Source organism: Coregonus clupeaformis, chromosome 5 (genome assembly GCF_020615455.1).
Source record: "Coregonus clupeaformis isolate EN_2021a chromosome 5, ASM2061545v1, whole genome shotgun sequence".
Taxonomy (NCBI): domain Eukaryota; kingdom Metazoa; phylum Chordata; class Actinopteri; order Salmoniformes; family Salmonidae; genus Coregonus; species Coregonus clupeaformis.
Genome location: NC_059196.1, coordinates 26,366,513 through 26,385,359, shown reverse-complemented (window position 1 = coordinate 26,385,359; position 18,847 = coordinate 26,366,513). Strand labels below are relative to the sequence as shown.

General features: G+C 44.4%; 1 protein-coding gene across 6 annotated transcripts in view; it reads left to right on the top strand.

The window, feature by feature from the left end:
* LOC121566650 (BCAS3 microtubule associated cell migration factor-like) overlaps positions 1 to 18,847 on the top strand; it is a 268,998-nt gene that overhangs the window by 32,156 nt on the left and 217,995 nt on the right. For 5 of the 6 annotated variants that reach the window (XM_045213787.1, XM_045213789.1, XM_045213790.1 and 2 more), the window contains exons 8-13: positions 244 to 351; positions 469 to 545; positions 9,852 to 9,928; positions 10,477 to 10,560; positions 12,376 to 12,549; positions 15,029 to 15,122. In XM_045213787.1, the coding sequence (XP_045069722.1) occupies positions 244 to 351; positions 469 to 545; positions 9,852 to 9,928; positions 10,477 to 10,560; positions 12,376 to 12,549; positions 15,029 to 15,122 (614 nt within the window). The remainder of the gene's footprint in view (positions 1 to 243; positions 352 to 468; positions 546 to 9,851; positions 9,929 to 10,476; positions 10,561 to 12,375; positions 12,550 to 15,028; positions 15,123 to 18,847) is intronic. The other variant, XM_045213788.1, reaches the window with a different exon arrangement.

Sequence of the window (18,847 nt, the reverse complement as noted above, 5' to 3'; positions counted from 1 at the left end):
ACTATCGCTACACCCGCAATAACATCTGCTAAACACGTGTATGTGACAAATAAAATTTGATTTGATTTGAAAACACTCTGATTACCCTGGTGTGTGTGTGTTGGTCCATGTGTGATGATTGAAATATTTGACTAATTACTCGTGATGATTCAAAGTCCAAGCATCTGTATGACCTTGAAAATATCTGTCTGTTTTGTACTGAATGTTTCAAATAAAGGATGTTTGTTGTGTTTCTGTGCCTAGGACCAGCCCCCCATACTGCTGTGTAGACCTGTACTCTCTGAGGACAGGGGAGATGGTCAAGTCCATCCAATTCAAGACTCCCATCTACGACCTGCACTGCAACAAGGAGTACGTACAGCATAATCACTTTTTGCATTCATATCATCAGTGCATTCATATAAATATATTGCAGTATTATGTTATATGAAAATCACATCCTATTTGTAATTTTCCTGAGTTTTGTAGGATTCTAGTTGTCGCCCTGCAGGAGAAGATTGCTGCATTCGACAGCTGCACCTTCACCAAAAAGTTCTTTGTTACAAGTAAGGAGCTGGGACTGTGTGTGCATCCTAAATGACACCCTGTGCACTACTTTTGAACAGTGCACTATATAGGGCCACTTTGGATGATAAGGCTTTGATGTATGTGTTCATGTTGAACCAGATGATGACATACTCATGGAAGTTTGTTTTCCTTGTGGCTTTGATCAATAGCTCTCTAATAGCAGGAATTCCCCTTCACACATTGTTCTTATCACCACACACACACACACACTAGACCAGTGGATACAAAGATTAGTACTCACAAATGCATATACTCTTCAGTGAAATCAATGGACAGATCATCTTGGAACAGATGCTTGGTCTCTCCTGTGTCTCTCTGTGTACATCTGTGAGAACAGCAAAGCGATATAGCCACCCACTAACAGTTATATAGCCAGTAGCACAAACACACAGAGCCAGAGCCAGCGCAGACCAGTCACATAACACATCAGCATTTTCCACACAAACATCCTAGCACCAAAAAGACAGGCAAGTCTGTCACGCTGGCATCACCCAGCCCAAAAAAACAACTAACTAAAGACAGATACTGGCAGTGTTTACCCTGTGATACACAAACCACCATGCCTCCTCAAGGAGCACAACGTTTAGAACAGGTCTAAACTGTTTTCACTGAAACATCATAGTAGAGCAGGCAGGAGCCCCTCTGGTAGCTTAACACATCTCAACATCACTGACAGTATGTTTATAGCATGTTTACAACTCCTGGTTGTAACCTCAACGTCATACAGTTACACTACCTACCTAGGTTGTGTTCAGAAGGCACTGAAGGAGAGAAAACATTGTGAAACAGGGAGGTACCATACTACTATCTGAACTTGTACATTTTTATTTATTTTTTCCAAGTAGTTTTGCTACATTGTGCCCAACTGAACATGACTCCTGGGCAGCGCAGGATGACGTGAAACAGTATATGTAACAAGGTCATTGCTGCCTGCAGACAGTAAACTAACTGCTGTTGGGAGAATAGGGTCTTAATGCGTTGTCTGGTATGTCTGCCTTTCCTATCCATGCCTGGCTGGCTGGGCCACAGGACAATGAGTATAATCAATCACTGTTAATCGTTCTCAATGACGCTTCCTCCGTGTAAAATGGAGGCTCGTTTCTCTTTGGGGAGGAAGAGGAGCAACACAGGCGTCCTGTAATGTGGGTTGTTTTTAGTTGTTGCCTGTCTTTAGAGTGGTGTGGAGTAGGGATGAGGTTAGTTAAGTCTGTCTGTGTGTGGATGTGATTTTGGGGTTGGTGATTCCCCTTTTTCTCCATCAAATGTTTTCTTTTCTCTTCATCTTTCCTTCTTCGGCCCTTTTTCTCTTTCCTCTGTTCTACTCAGCCTTTTCCCCTCTCCCTTACTCTACATTTTACATTTTACATTTTAGTCATTTAGCAGATGCTCTTATCCAGAGCGACTTACAGTTAGTGAGTGCATACATTTTCATACTCTCCCTCTATTCTTGGGTATTTTATCTTTATATCCTTTCCTCTTCTCCCCCTTCCTCTCCTCTTCCTTTCTTTTCATGTCTTTTCTCTTTTCCAATATCTCGTCCTCTTCTCCCTCTCTTCTGTTCCTTTTCCCCCCCTCACTCCTCCCCCTCTCTCCACACAGGATGTGTCAGACATGTTATCTTACTGCTTGGGCTGAGTGGGTCGCTCTCCCCCAGCCTTGGAGCGCCAACAAAAGGCTGTAGCATTGTGGCTTACCTCAAGTCCTATTCACCCCTCGCTTCCCAGCTTCGACTCTTCTGAACACTAAATTACTGTCTGACTCATCTCATCTGCACCCTGAGCACTACATTACTGTCAGCCAAACCTCTCTCCCCTCGCCTCCATGCACTCACATGACCGTGTGTGTGTGTGTGTGTGCGTGCGTGCGTATGAGATTTGTGTATTTGTACTGGTATGTCCATTTGTGGGGGTGTGTGAATGCGTCTGTATATCTGTTTGTGTGTGTATGTGCAAACAAGCGTATTTGTCCCAGTTGCTCTTTCCATGCATTTATGGCAGTATCCATCATGACTCCCTTTCTGTTTACAGACATGTTTGTGAGTAGTGGTGAATCCTGATGGTGGATGTGCTGTGCAGAACTGAAAAATACTATTTGAAATCTTTCAAATATCTTGAGTGTTTGCTTGGAGTGTTTTGGAACTAATATATTGGTCTATCAAGCCAGACAAGCTTAATCAAGCACAGATAATGTTTTTGAAATAATTTCAAATAGTATTTGAACCCAGGTCTGGTGCTGTGTGGCCATTGACTCCAGTGTGTGTGTGTGCGTGCTTGTATTTAGTTAATTATTACTCATCATCATGTCTACTGTGAGATGACTGTTTACATCAACATCTGTGCGAGTGGGTGGACACATTTGTTCCAGTTTACAGTGCATTCGGAATGCATTAAGACCCCTTGACCTTTTCCACATTTTGTTACGTTACAGCCTTATTCTAAAATTGATTTAAATAGTTTTTCCCCCTCATCAATCTACACACTACACCATAATGACAAAGCAAAAACAGTTGTTTTTCTTTGCAAAAAAACCAAAACAAACAGATCACGTACTTTGTTGAAGCACCTTTGGCAGCGATTACAGCTTAGAGTCTTCTTGGGTATGATGCTACAAGCTTGGCACACTTTTATTTGGGGAGTTTCTCCCATTCTTCTCTGCAGATCCGCTCACGCTCTGTCAGGTTGGATGGGGAGCGTTGCTGCACAGCAATTTTCAGGTCTCTTCAGAGATGTTCGATCGGGTTCAAGTCCGGGCTCTGGCTGGGCCACTCAAGGACATTCAGAGACTTGTCCTGAAGCCACTACTGCGTTACCATGGCTGTGTGCTTAGGGTCATTGTCCTGTTGGAAGGTGAACCTTCGCCCCAGTCTGAGGTCCTGAGTGCTCTGGAGCAGGTTTTCATCAAGGATCTCTCTGTACTTTGCGCCGTTCATCTTTCCCTCGATCCCGACTAGTTTCCCAGTCCCTGCCGCTGCAAAACATCCCCACAGCATGATGCTGTCACCACCATGCGTCACCGTAGGGATGGTGCCAGGTTTCCTCCAGACGTGACGCTTGGCATTCAGGCCAAAGAGTGCAGTCTTGGTTTCATCAGACCAGAGAATCTTGTTTCTCATGGTCTGAGAGTCCTTTAGGTGCCTTTTGGCAAACTCCAAGCGGGCTATCATGCGCCTTTTACTGAGGAGTGGCTTCTGTCTGGCCACTCTACCATAAAGGCCTGATTTGGTGGAGTGCTGCAGAGATGATTGTCCTTCTGGGAGGTTCTCCCATCTCCACAGAGGAACTCTGGAGTACAGCACTTTGGCCAAGCTTCCTGCTATCCAGGACCTCTATACCAGGCGGCATCAGAGGAAGGCCCTAGAAATTGCCAAAGACTCCAGCCATCCTAGTCATAGACTGTTCTCTCTGCTACCGCACGGCAAGCGGTACCCAAGCGCCAAGTCTAGGTCCAAAAGGCTTCTTAACAGCTTCTACCCCCAAGCCATAAGACTCCTGAACATCTAATCAAATGACTACCCAGACTATTTGCATTGTATTATCTATGTATTATCTATATCTATGTATTATCTATACCTTACCTCTACCTACATGTACAGTTGAAGTCGGAAGTTTACATACACTTAGGTTGGAGTCATTAAAACTAGTTTTTCAACCACTCCACACATTTCTTGTTAACAAACTATAGTTTTGGCAAGTCGGTTAGGACATCTACTTTGTGCATGACACAAGTAATTTTTCCAACTATTGTTTACAGACAGATTATTTCACTTATAATTCACTGTATCACAATTCCAGTGGGTCAGAAGTTTACATACACTAAGTTGACTGTGCCTTTAAACAGCTTGGAAAATTCCAGAAAATGATGTCATGGCCTTAGACTAATTGACCATCATTTGAGTCAATTGGTGGTGTACCTTAATATGCCATTTAGCAGACGCTTTTATCCAAAGCGACTTACAGTCATGTGCGCATACATTTTTACGTATGGGTGGTCCCGGGGATCGAACCCACTACCCTGGCGTTACAAGCGCCATGCTCTACCAATTGAGCTACAGAGGACCACCTGTGGATGTATTTCAAGGCCTACCTTCAAACTCAGTGCCTCTTTGCTTGACATCATGGGACAATCAAAATAAATCAGCCAAGACCTCAGCAAAAAAAAATGTAGACCTCCACAAGTCTGGTTCATCCTTGGGAGCAATTTCCAAACGCCTGAAGGTACCACGTTCATCTGTACAAACAATAGTACGCAGGTATAAACACCATGGGACCACGCAGCCATCATACCGCTCAGGAAGGACACGCATTCTGTCTCCTAGAGATGAACGTACTTTGGTGCGAAAAGTGCAAATCAATCCCAGAACAATAGCAAAGGACCTTGTGAAGATGCTGGAGGAAACGGGTACAAAAGTATCTATATCCACAGTAAAACAAGTCCTATATTGACATAACATGAAAGGCCGCTCAGCAAGGAAGAAGCCACTGCTCCAAAACCGCCATAAAAAAGCCAGACTACGGTTTGCAACTGCACATGGGGACAAAGATCGTACGTTTTGGAGAAATGTCCTTTGGTCTGATGAAACAAAAATAGAACTGTTTGGCCATAATGACCATCGTTATGTTTGGAGGAAAAAGGTGGTTACTTGCAAGCCGAAGAACACCATCCCAACCGTGAAGCACGGGGGTGGCAGCATAATGCTGTGGGGGTGCTTTGCTGCAGGAGGGACTGGTGCACTTCACAAAATAGATGGCAGCATGAGGAAGGAAAATTATGTGGATATATTGAAGCAACATCTCAAGACATCAGTCAGGAAGTTAAAGCTTGGTCGCAAATGGGTCTTCCAAATGGACAATGACCCCAAGCATACTTCCAAAGTTGTGGCAAAATGGCTTAAGGACAACAAAGTCAAGGTATTGGAGTGGCCATCACAAAGCCCTGACCTCAATCCTATAGAAAATGTGTATATAGCCTCCCTACTGTTATTTTACTGCTGGTATTTATTTTTATTTTTACTTATCTATTTTTTACTTAACACTTATTTTATTTTTTAACTGCATTGTTGGTCAAGGGCTTGTAAGTAAGCATTTCACTGTAAGGTCTACACCTGTTGTATTCGGCGAATGTCACAGATGCACTGACAACTGTGGGACCTTATATAAACAGGTGTGTGCCTTTCCAAATCATGTCCAATCAATTGAATTTACCACAGGTGGACTCCAATCAAGTTGTAGAATGGAAACATGATGCTCCTGAGCTCAATTTCGAGTCTTCTAGCAAAGGGTCTGAGTACTTAGTGGTTTGCGAAAGTATTCACCCCCCTTGGAATTTTTCCTATTTTGTTGCCTTACAACCTGGAATTAAAATGGATTTATAGGGGGTTTGTTTCATTTGATTTACACAACATGCCTACCACTTTGAAGATACAATTTTTTTTTTTTTGTGAAACAAACAAGAAATAAGACAAAAAAACAGAACTTGAGCGTGCATAACTATTCACCCCCCCAAAGTCAATATTTTGTAGAGCCACCTTTTGCAGCAATTTCAGCTGCAAGTCTCTTGGGGTATGTCTCTATAAGCTTGGCACATCAAGCCACTGGGATTTTTGCACATTCTTCAAGGCAAAACTGCTCCAGCAACTTCAAGTTGGATGGGTTCCGCTGGTGTACAGCAATCTTTAAGTCATACCACATATTCTCAATTGGATTGAGGTCTGGGCTTTGACTTTGCCATTCCAAGACATTTAAATGTTTCCCCTTAAACCACTCAAGTGTTACTTTAGCAGTATGCTTAGGGTCATTGTCTGCTGGAAGGTGAACCTCTGTCCCATTCTCAAATCTCTGGAAGACTGAAACAGGTTTCCCTCAAGAATTTCCCTGTATTTAACGCCATCCATCATTCCTTCAATTCTGACCAGTTTCCCAGTCCCTGCCGATGAAAAACATCCCCACAGCATGATGCTGCCACCACCATGCTTCACTGTGGGGATGGTATTCTCGGGGTGATGACAGGTGTTGGGTTTGCGCCACACATAGCGTTTTCCTTGATGCCCAAAAAGCTCAATTTTAGTCTCATCTGACCAGAGTACCTTCTTCCATATGTTTGGGGAGTCTCCCACATGTCTTTTGGTGAACACCAAACGTGTTTGCTTATTTTTTTCTTTAAGCAATGGCTTTTTTCTGGCTACTCTTCCGTAGAGCCCAGTTCTGTGGTGTGTACGGCTTAAAGTGGTCCTATGGACAGATACTCCAATCTCTGCTGTGGAGCTTTGCAGCTCCTTCAGGGTTATCTTTGGTCTCTTTGGTCTCTTTGTTGCCTCTCTGATTAATGTCCTCCTTGCCTGGTCCGTGAGTTTTGGTGGGCGGCCCTCTCTTGGCAGGTTTGTTGTGGTGCCATATTCTTTCAATTTTTTAATAATGGATTTAATGGTGCTCCGTGGGATGTTCAAAGTTTCTGATATTTTTTTTATAACCCAACCCTGATCTGTACTTCTCCACATTGTCCCTGACCTGTTTGGAGAGCTCTTTGGTCTTCATGGTGCCGCTTGCTTGGTGGTGCCCCTTGCTTAGTGGTGTTGCAGACTCTGGGGCCTTTCAGAACAGGTGTGTATATATACATTTACATTTACGTCATTTAGCAGACGCTCTTATCCAGAGCGACTTACAAATTGGTGCATTCACCCTATAGCCAGTGGGATAACCACTTTACAATTATTATTATTATTATTTTTTTTTTGGGGGGGGGTAGAAGGATTACTTTATCCTATCCCAGGTATTCCTTAAAGAGGTGGGGTTTCAAATGTCTCCGGAAGGTGGTGAGTGACTCCGCTGTCCTGGCGTCGTGAGGAAGCTTGTTCCACCATTGGGGTGCCAGAGCAGCGAACAGTTTTGACTGGGCTGAGCGGGAACTATGCTTCCGCAGAGGAAGGGGAGCCAGCAGGCCAGAGGTGGATGAACGCAATGCCCTCGTTTGGGTGTAGGGACTGATCAGAGCCTGAAGGTACGGAGGTGCCGTTCCCCTCACAGCTCCATAGGCAAGCACCATGGTCTTGTAACAGATGCGAGCTTCAACTGGAAGCCAGTGGAGTGTGCGGAGGAGCGGGGTGACGTGAGAGAACTTGGGAAGGTTGAACACCAGACGGGCTGCGGCATTCTGGATGAGTTGTAGGGGTTTAATGGCACAGGCAGGGAGCCCAGCCAACAGCGAGTTGCAGTAATCCAGACGGGAGATGACAAGTGCCTGGATTAGGACCTGTGCCGCTTCCTGTGTAAGGCAGGGTCGTACTCTCCGAATGTTGTAGAGCATGAACCTACAGGATCGGGTCACCGCCTTGATGTTAGCGGAGAACGACAGGGTGTTGTCCAGGGTCACGCCAAGGCTCTTCGCACTCTGGGAGGAGGACACAACGGAGTTGTCAACCGTGATGGCGAGATCATGGAACGGGCAGTCCTTCCCCGGCAGGAAGAGCAGCTCCGTCTTGCCAAGGTTCAGCTTGAGGTGGTGATCCATCATCCATACTGATATGTCTGCCAGACATGCAGAGATGCGATTCGCCACCTGGTTATCAGAAGGGGGAAAGGAGAAGATTAGTTGTGTATCGTCAGCGTAGCAATGATAGGAGAGGCCATGTGAGGATATGACAGAGCCAAGTGACTTGGTGTATAGCGAGAATAGGAGAGGGCCTAGAACTGAGCCCTGGGGGACACCAGTGGTGAGAGCACGTGGTGCGGAGACAGCTTCTCGCCACGCCACTTGGTAGGAGCGACCGGTCAGGTAGGACGCAATCCAAGAGTGAGCCGCGCCGGAGATGCCCAGCTCGGAGAGGGTGGAGAGGGAGGATCTGATGGTTCACAGTATCAAAGGCAGCAGACAGGTCTAGAAGGACAAGGGCAGAGGAGAGAGAGTTAGCTTTAGCAGTGCGGAGAGCCTCCGTGACACAGAGAAGAGCAGTCTCAGTTGAATGACCAGTCCTGAAACCTGACTGGTTTGGATCAAGAAGGTCATTCTGAGAGAGATAGCAAGAGAGTTGGCTAAAGACGGCACGCTCAATAGTTTTGGAAAGAAAAGAAAGAAGGGATACTGGTCTGTAGTTGTTGACATCAGAGGGATCGAGTGTTGGTTTTTTGAGAAGGGGTGCAACTCTCGCTATATACTGAGATCATGTGACAGATCATGTGATACTTAGATTGCACACAGGTGGACTTTATTTAACTAATTATGTGACTTCTGAAGGTAATTGGTTGCACCAGATCTTATTTAGGGGCTTCATAGCAAAGGGGGTGAATATATATGCACGCACCACTTTTCCGTTATTTATTTTTTAGAATTTGTAGAAATAAGTTTTTTTTTTTCGTTTTTTTTAACCAATTTGGACTATTTTGTGTATGTCCATTACATGAAATCCAAATAAAAATCTATTTAAAATGACCGGTTGTAATGCAAGAAAATAGGAAAAACGCCAAGGGGGATGAATACTTTTACAAGGCACTGTATGTAAATAAGCTATTTCTGTTTTTGTTTTTTATACATTTGAAAAAATTTCAAAAAACATGATTTCGCTTTGTCATTATGGGGTATTGTGTGTAGATTGATGAAGATTTATTTTTATTTAATCCATTTTAGAATAAGGCTGTAACGTAACAGAATGTGTAAAAAGTCAAGGGGTCTGAATACTTTCCGAATGCACTGTATACTGATAGCTGATCCGCTTGTGAATTTATGGGCCGTTTGTCCTCATCTTCTGTATGTGTGTTGACGTCCATTTGTATTTATGCTGAGCTTTTGTGTGTGTGTGTGTGTGTGTGTGTGTGTTTCTTTTTACTTAGAGCCACATTATGACCTAATGGATTCTGTGGCACCCAATAAAGTGGGGACGGCTCCTGTCTAGATTGACTGGCAGACACACTGATCCCTATGGGAACTACTAAAGCACACACACACACACAGTGATCCACTTTCCCCTCTCAAACACATTAAGGCTTTAAGAGAGACCGAGACACTCTCGAAGGAGAGGAACGCTTGACTTCTAAAGCAAATATCCACAGCAGCATTATCAGCATTCACTGTTTCTACAACTTCTAAAAGGGAACATGTTAAAGTTAGGTAATCCCAGGGCATTCCATTTGAGATACATAGTCATGATTTTTATGCCTTGATTGGTGTAGATCAAATGGTGTGACTGTGTTGTGTCAGCCTCAATTGTGTATCCAATTTGTCCTGCGGTTGTAGGGTATGGAAAAAGTATGGATTTCACCTTCAATAAATGTATGTTTCCTCCTGTGTGTTTTCAGGCTGCTTTCCCTGTCCGGGCCCCAACCTAAACCCCATAGCACTGGGAGGACGCTGGCTAGCCTACGCTGAGAATAAGGTAGGACACAGGCGCACACACACACACACTGAATATACACACTCACACACACACTGAATACACACACCCATCCATCTCGTATGTACTTATCACAACACCATATTTACAATCCTCCAGAATTATATATATATTTTTTTCTTTAATCTCTCAGTACAACTCATTCCAAGAAGAGACCACTAGAAATGATAACATCTGAAAACCAACAGATGTATGTTTTTTATGTCCATTTAATAGGATTTTTGTATTTTCCAAAAGCAAGTCCGCTCTACGCACTCTTGTAATACGTTGAATGGATAATTGTGGCTGGTAGTTTTCTGATTACGCTCGGCCACTTAAGCAATTGACAGATGGGTCACTGACTACTTGTTACTATGACAGTGGGATAGGAGAGGAGTGTTTTTAATGTTCTGCCACTCATATTCTGTTCCTGGTTGGCCTCAGGTGCAGGAGGAGGATGATAATGTATTTCTTATCTATGTTTTGCGCTTGATCTCTCTCTCTCTGTCTCTTTCTGTGTCTCTTTCTGTGTGTCTCCCCCCTCCCTCCAGTTGATCCGGTGTCACCAGTCTCGAGGCGGTGCCTGCGGGGACAATGCCCAGTCTTACACAGCTACAGTCATCAGCGCTGCTAAAGTAAGTCAAACACACACACCTCCCTCCACCTCAATGGTTGTAATAAAATCATCTACATCTGTACATTTCTGAGAAGTGATATTGGATCCACCCTGGCTTTCCCCTGTGAGTCAGACACCATTATGAGACTCTATATCATAACCCAGACACAGGCCTTGAGAGTCTATGAGCATCTTAACTCATTTCTATGGTCCCTGTGTGTGTGTGTCTGTAGGGGGTTCCATCCTGTACTGTATACTGTGCTGCAATATGTGACACAGCCCCTGTAATACTCCTCTCAGCTGGAGAGCACCGCCAGGCTACGCAAACTGTTAAGCCCTTTGATACCAAGCTGAATTTATACCCCTCCGCTCTGTTGATGTAGCGGCTAAGCTAACACGCGCTACTAGCATAGTGCAGCACTTTACTCATATGGTTCCAGTCTCCTGTCTTATCCAAGTCCGCAAAGGGGAACCCTAATTGATTTATGAAGACCCCTCGGGTCAGAGTTATTCCCATGGTCTCTCCCTCCCTCTCTCCTTAATGAGCGCTAACAGCTAGCGTGATAGAAGTCCCATTAGCCGCTAATGGCGGCATATATCAAAAAGAGCAGCGGCAGCAGCGCTAAAGTGTTAGCCTGGCTAGCGGAGAGAGGGGGAAATGAGGTTAAGGGGTCCCGATATGCAGACGGATTGTCTGCAGCCGCCGTTTAAAACTATATATTATAATCTCAATATTTTCACCCCCATCCCCCCTCCTCCGGTCTACAACGCAACACTCAGACTGAGTGCTGCTGTCCAGAGACTTTGAGGAGGTGTAGAGGGAGCACTCAGGGGGGAGTATTTGGGGAGTATTTCCTAGCCTTTTATAGGAAATAACATTTTATAACAGCGCATAATTCCAGCTGTATTATTGTTCCTCATACTAATCACTGGAATGTAAACATAAAGCAAACCTGCTCATTGTCTGACTGTGTGATGCTCTGCATCAGTGTGGAGGCTCTGGGCCTAGCCAGGGTGTCTGACTCAAAAACACCTCTGTGGCCAGGGCCAGGCCAGGCTCAAGGAAATGGATAGTGCTGCTTAAGTGGAGTCTATCTCACCGCTACACTGAGCTAATGGAGTCCGTATACTGTGTGTGTGTGTGTGTGTCAGCGCAAAGGGGCCCCGGTGAACCTAATCAGGCATTCAGGCCAGGCAGCACTGTCAATACCGCGTGGCGCCTCTCATTTGTTGGGTCTTTGCATCACACACACCCTCACTTGGCGACTCCACCCAGCCCACTAACAGACTGGTGTGTGTAAATTGCTCGGAGCCCCATCAATAATGAAACAGGGCGTTTGGCTCCTAATTGATCAACACTAATGTGTTTTCTAATCACTGCAGTGTGAGGTTTTAGTGCTAATCCAAACAGGAGCCATTGATCTGTGTAGGGCTGAGGGGGGAGACTGGGGAGGAGAGACTGGTGGCAGACACTCGGCTCCTGCTGTTTCAGCACTCCACATCATCATCATCATCAGCAGCTGATAGCATTGAGCAAATAGCCGGTTTCTCTCTCTCTCTCTCTCACACACACACACACACACACACTCACTCATAGGCACACGTAGACAGTCATTCTATATTGATCAACACTCCTCTCCCAGATCCCCATAGTCAAACAGACATACTGGTGTCTTCTTTATTGGAAGTGTCTCTAGTCGGTTTATGACAATGAGCCAAATCTGATGTTTGTTTCCTGCTATTCTCCACCTCCCCCCTCTCTCTCCTCTTCTCCCCCCTCTTTATATGCGCCGCTCTCGCTCTCCCTCCCCCTTTCCCTTGTCGTTCTGGTTAGACCCTAAAGACTGGTCTCACCATGGTGGGGAAGGTGGTGACCCAGCTAGCTGGTACTCTACCCACTGGCGCCCCCGATGAGGAGGGTGCTACCCCCCACAGCACCACCCGCCGAAGCCCCCATGCCCCTGGAGTCATCACTGTCATCGACACACACAACGTCGGAGAGGGACAGGTATGTGTGATCACTAAGGCATAGACCCTGGCTCTCCAACAGTGTTAAATCCCCTTCTGAAGTAACGGTAAGAAAATATAAATGTTCTGCAACCAGAAATGGAAGAAAGAATAGTGCAAAAAATAGTTCTCACACAATGTGGAGTTAAAAGGATGTTGTCGGAGAGGTACAGGTATTACTGTGTGTCTTACCCTTGGTGTTATGGACCATGGCTCTGAAGTAATGTTGAAAAATTGTACAAAGTGAAACATACATCTTGGTTGCTTTTTGTGTATGTAGTAACATTATAGGGGTTGTTGTTGTTTGAACAATAATTCTCACCTGATAATAATGTGTCATCACTAGCTTATAAACAGGCCCAACCTACTGTATCTCAGTAGACTGCCACTGGCAGCTAGATACATCATATGATAATGAGTCTCTTCCTGCTTTTGGCACAGGTCCCAGAAGACCAGGCCATAGAGATTGAATGATTTAACACAAAATAAAGAACCACATCAACTCTTCCTCTTTCAGTTACATACATCCACATCTTTTCTCAGCACAGCTGTTCTTTGTTTGCGCCAAACTGAACTCTGTCTCTAGACATTCTCTCATCAGAGTGAGAAGTGTTTTTTACTGGTGCGTTGTGGGTAACCAGAAAATATTCCCAGGTGTCCGTTTCCTTGTAAAGGATCTTTGATAGAGTGTCACATTTACTGGGCTACAGCCCTACATGTTTACACTTCTCACATTCAAGGCCCTATTACACACACAACGGTTCTATCAGAACAGATTCTCCATCCTCTCTTCCCTCATCCTCACCTCTATCCATCCTCTCTTCCCTCATCCTCCCCTCTATCCATCCTCTCTTCCCTCCCTCCTTTTTCCTTGTCCTTTCTGACCTCAGTAAACCCACCTTTGGGTTTTGTGGTGCGGTGCGGTGAGAAACCTCCCAGGTTAAACCTATTTTATCCTCTGCTAGAGCAAACACAAGAGCATACCGACCGACCCCACACACGCACCTGACAGTATCTCGGGCCTAAGGTGGGATTCATTTTGTTTGCTCACTCATATTTTTCACAGCTCGGCATTCGCCACAGCGCCAGCTTTTTTAAGCAGTGGGGAGACTTAATGACTGCACTGCTCATCATCACCAGTGACCTCACAAGATGCTTGTACTCCATCCTCTTTCTGGCACAGTCCTCTCTTCCTAGCTCCCTTAGTGGTAGTGAAAGGGTGTCAGGTAGCTTAGTGGGTAAGAGCGTTGTGCCAGTAACCGAAAGGTCGCTGGTTCTAATCCCCGAGCCGACTAGGTGAAAAATCTGTCGATGTGCCCTTAAGCAAGGCACTTAACCCTAATTGCTGATGTAAGTCGCTCTGGATAAGAGCGTCTGCTAAATGACTAAAATGTAAATGTAAAAATGTGTCTGTGTAATGCTCACCATATTGTTGCTATATTCTATATGTATAAGGGGCATAAGGTTACTATAAATCCATACCATGCCTTTATTGCAGTGCAGTGGAAGAATCATTGAATTCCTAAACTATGACCACACAACACTGTATGCCAGTGCTGTGTGTGTGTGTGTGTGTGCGTGCGCCTGGATGTGTGTAACCCAGTCTCCTGAGGGCTCCTCCAGACCAGGCCTAAATCCCTCAGAGGCAGGTCTGCACTGTGTCACCACCCATTTTACAGTAACCCTACACTGCACATAAACACAGTTAGGAGAAAGAGAGAGAGGAGGGGGAGAGCGAGAGGAGGGAGGGAGGGAAAGAAGGGGGATTTCTGTGTGACTTCAGCATATAGCTGTGTGTTATACAGGTTTTGATAGCATTGCTTTCTTGCCACATCTCCCAACTCAAACTATTAGTTTGTTGACCCCTTCATTGGAAGTGGTGACCCCTCTTTACACACCCACACACACACACACACAGACACAGACGACACACACACACACTCCTCCTGTATAATAGGTTTACTCTCCAGAGGTAGCCCCCGACACTAATTCTCCTTTTCAAAGGGCTTCAGCAGGATTCCCTCACAGAACAACATTGTGCCTCTGATGTAATAAAAGGGGTCTGGCTTATGTCACCCCTTTTCCTTGTTCTTTTCTTTTTTCTCCTTCCCTTTCCTCTCTCCCTCTAGTCCAGTCTGAAATAAAGGGCTCAGTTGGGCTCTGAGGTTGTTTTGTGTTTGGACTGGCTCCTATTAATACGAATGAAGATGATGGGTACAGTGCTGCGGTGACAGTGTAGAAAGAGAGGGAGGGAGAGAAGAGTTCTCTTTTTGCTGCTGAATGACTTGCCATTCCATGCCTCTCTCGGGTGTTAATTGGGATGATTGCTAATTACATCCACAAGGGGGCAATGCTCTTTACCAATGGGATTTTAACATTAATTCTCCATTATTTTACTTACAGCAAGATGCAATAAGAAGTCCATGTGTTGTCCCGCTCTGTGGTGAATCTCTCTCTCTCTCTCTCTTTCTCTTTTCCAGGTCCTGGTGAGTGAGGACTCAGATGGAGAGGGAGTGGTGGCCCACTTCCCAGCTCATGACAAACCCATATCTTGCATGGCATTCAACCCCAGCGGTAAGGAGACGGCTCACTGCAACACACACAGGCATACACACCAAAAGTATTTATTTTGGATGTAAAGAACGCTAATCCAAAAAAGGGGAATTTGAAGGCAAAGTTTGGCAATCCATCCGTAGTGAAGAAAGTGAGTTGAGGGATGAGGAGGTTTTTTGGGGGGGAAGTGTGAACCCACATGAAGGGGACACAACCTCACTGTCCCCGTCTTAACCTCTTCTGTGGGACTCCAGGGTGTGGCGGAAAGGGCCTATGAAGTGGGGATGTCTGTGTTAGAACGGTAGTCAGTGGGGCCTGTGCCTGAGGGTGCATGCACTCACCTGCAGTCAACACACAATGGAAGTGGCTCGATCAAGCAGGCCCTGCAGTGACAATGGCACTTCATCCCACTGTGGGAGAGTGACAACAACTGTGCATTGATACGTGAAGTCACACACACACACACCGGGGCACTCCCTTTGTGTTTCTGTGAACACACTCACTCACAGTCAGGCTTTGATGTCGTTCCGACACCCGGTAGACAGCCTTAGGTGTGTGAGGTGTTGAGTTACGCTGCTCTCCTCACAACAGAAGAGAGGTTATGCTGCTCTCCTCACAACAGAAGAGAGGTTATGCTGCTCTCCTCACAACAGAAGAGAGGTTAGGTTGCTCTCCTCACAACAGAAGAGATGGTTACGTTGCTCTCCTCACTACAGAGAGGTGGTTATGTTGCTCTCCTTACGTTGCTCTCCTCACCACAGAAGAGGGGTTATGTTGCTCTCCTCACTACAGAGGAGGGGTTATGTTGCTCTCCTCACTACAGAGGAGGGGTTATGTTGCTCTCCTCACTACAGAGGAGGGGTTACGTTGCTCTCCTCACTACAGAGGAGGGGTTACATTGCTCTCCTCACTACAGAGGAGAGAGAAACAATACCTTTGGAAATCCATAAATATATAATTATTGTGCAATTTATATAGTCTACATTGAGGTTTTTCTTTCATTATTTTAGGCTATCTGATATTAGTGCATAAACCTAAACTTTAGGGCTTAACTGTAAGCGCGCCAAATTGTCTACACAGCCAATTGCAAATAATGTTTTTGGGAACGTTAACATCAGTCCACAGAGGCAAAAAGGACATTGTGGAAGTTTAGTTAAATAAGACAAAAGCTGCGAAAGGAGAGTTGAAAATAAAGAGAAGGGATGCCCCGAAAAGTAATGTTTGGAAAAGATTTGGTGAAGTGGTAAAAGAGGATGATAGCAGTGCTATGTTATGTGTGATGATTGTGAGGCACTATACAAATTCGACAGCCACAAGACGGGACTTCAAATAGGCCTATGGCATGTCAAGGAACTGTGTAGCCTACTGTTTAGATGGGTGAAATGGAAACTGAAATCTGGACATTGACTAACCAGAATAACCTACTGTTTTTTGGCAAAATCCAAAGTCCTCTGATAATACTAGTCCTGTGCGAATCGACATCCCTGTGTTTAGAGAGAAATGTCTGAGTTTTACAGGTGTTGCTCGCAGTTTCAGCAAGAAAACAATAACTGATTCGATCAATTGAACAAAGTGCTGCGCATAGCCTATATATGAAGGGCCTACATGTATCAACTTTCATAGTGAATGCTTTTGTTTATACGATTTGTGCGAATGAATTGAACATCACCAAATGCATCATAAAATAATATTGTGGCTATTTAATGCAACCCTTGCTGTTAATAGATCGCAAAGCAGCATACAACTGAGCTACACGTTTGGATCAAGTTCACTTTCTCATCCATAGCCTACAAACGCATATCAAGTGCAAGTTAGTTGTTTAGCTTACATCTGAAGGCTGGGTGGCATTTAGGACATCTTCTACTGCGGATCGCTAAAATATCTTAATGATTATGTTCACACTAACTCAATTAAAATATTATGGCGAAACCATACCAAAGATGGTTTGGTATGGTTTAGAAACTTGGGAACCAAGCTCGAGTTATCAGTGTAGCCTGTTGTCGCCTGGTATTGTTGAAATATCTTCACAACAAGGGGAAAAAACTCCAGGCTTCCGTCATAACTACAGGGGGCAGTTTGGAAAAAACTTATCGCGACGAGTCGTCCTCTGGGATAATGGACATTCTGGGGTAATAAATACATAACCAATGTTCTCTAGTAATACTAGTCCCGTGCGAATAGGGCTATAGCCTTAATAATAACTAATGCAGAATGATGCATTTCTTGCAGAAAAATTATACACCAATGTAGGCTAAATTTGGACTTGGGAATAGGTGGAGAAATATGATTGATTTATTTCTGCCTCTTGAGAGAATGCAATGCTCATTTAGATACGATCTGTAGAGGTGCTGTCTTCATCATAAAAGATGATAGTATTTCAACCACTTTAAATATTAATCGAAGTCGAACTGAAATCTTATCAGAAACATGTTGGGTCGTTTTCACAGCTTTCTTTTTGCTTACAACTGTTATATGGACGTTTTGCACAGTAAATCTTTCCCCTTTCTTTTTGTTGCTTTATTGTATTTTCTCCCCAGTCCCTAAACTTCTGCTCCGCGAAAGATAAGAGAGAACATTACCGTCGTCAACTAGATATCAAAATTTATTCTATCGATCGATTACATTATTCTGTTGAGCAAGGGTTTATTTAGTCTTATAGGGCAACATATAATGACAAAAGAGAAGCTACATGTATATAATTATAGCCAAGTTGACTAACAAATAGCCTACCAAAATGTCGGAAATTATAAGCCGAAACATACCCAAATCAGGCAAAACAAAGTCCTGCACCCCTGTCAAAAATAGTTCTGCAGTCTTTGACTCTAGCATATAACGCATGTTCTATATTTGCGGGTTAGGGTTGAGTGCAGGCCTCATATTTTCACTTTATCACATATAACATATGGGTTATTAGCAATTGCTGGCGGGTGCGGGTGAACAAACCGCTGAGTCGCGCACCACTAGTTGCTACAACCTAGCCTATGAATGAAAGTTTACAACGTAGCTGCACACAGGTCGAGAGAAAAATCTGAGGTGACACATGCATCTAGCTGATCTAGGGTGTAATCATTATTCCAACAGTTGCAAACGAGTTTCTATTGGACAAATCCAGGTATGTTTATGTCGTAGTAAATATAAATTGTTATAGATTGGTCTGACTAAAATGTTCTGTAAGACCCATTTGGAGCCTGTTTTCAATAAATGCTGTAACATTTATCTGCGTTTCGTTCCGTTTGCTTCCGTTTTTCGGCAGAATGAATACACCCCTGATCACGTGTAAACACAGTTAACTTTCATAGCAGCCACGTTGTATTCCTTCTTGCATCTATGCGCTCTCCTCCTCTCACCTTTTCCCTTCACTTGTGGACTTCAATTTCAATTCAATTTCAATTTTAGTAATTTACATGAACAATTAGGGTTAAGTGCCTTGCTCAAGGGCACATCAACAGATTTTTCACTTAGTCGGCTCTGGGATTAGAACCAGCGACCTTTCGGTTACTGGCACAACGCTCTTACCCACTAGGCTACCTGCCGCACAACACATCTGCTATATGTGACCAGGCGAGAGAACCTTCTTTTTTTTAACGCTACACACAGCCTATATTGTTGTCACCATATTAGCTAAAGTAATGACATAGTCAACATAAAAGGAGAGTGAATAGAACTAATGCATTAGTAGACCCGCTACAATCTTGCAGTAACGTTAGTGTAAGCAGTTTAGCACTTACACCAGTGGGCCCCAGTGG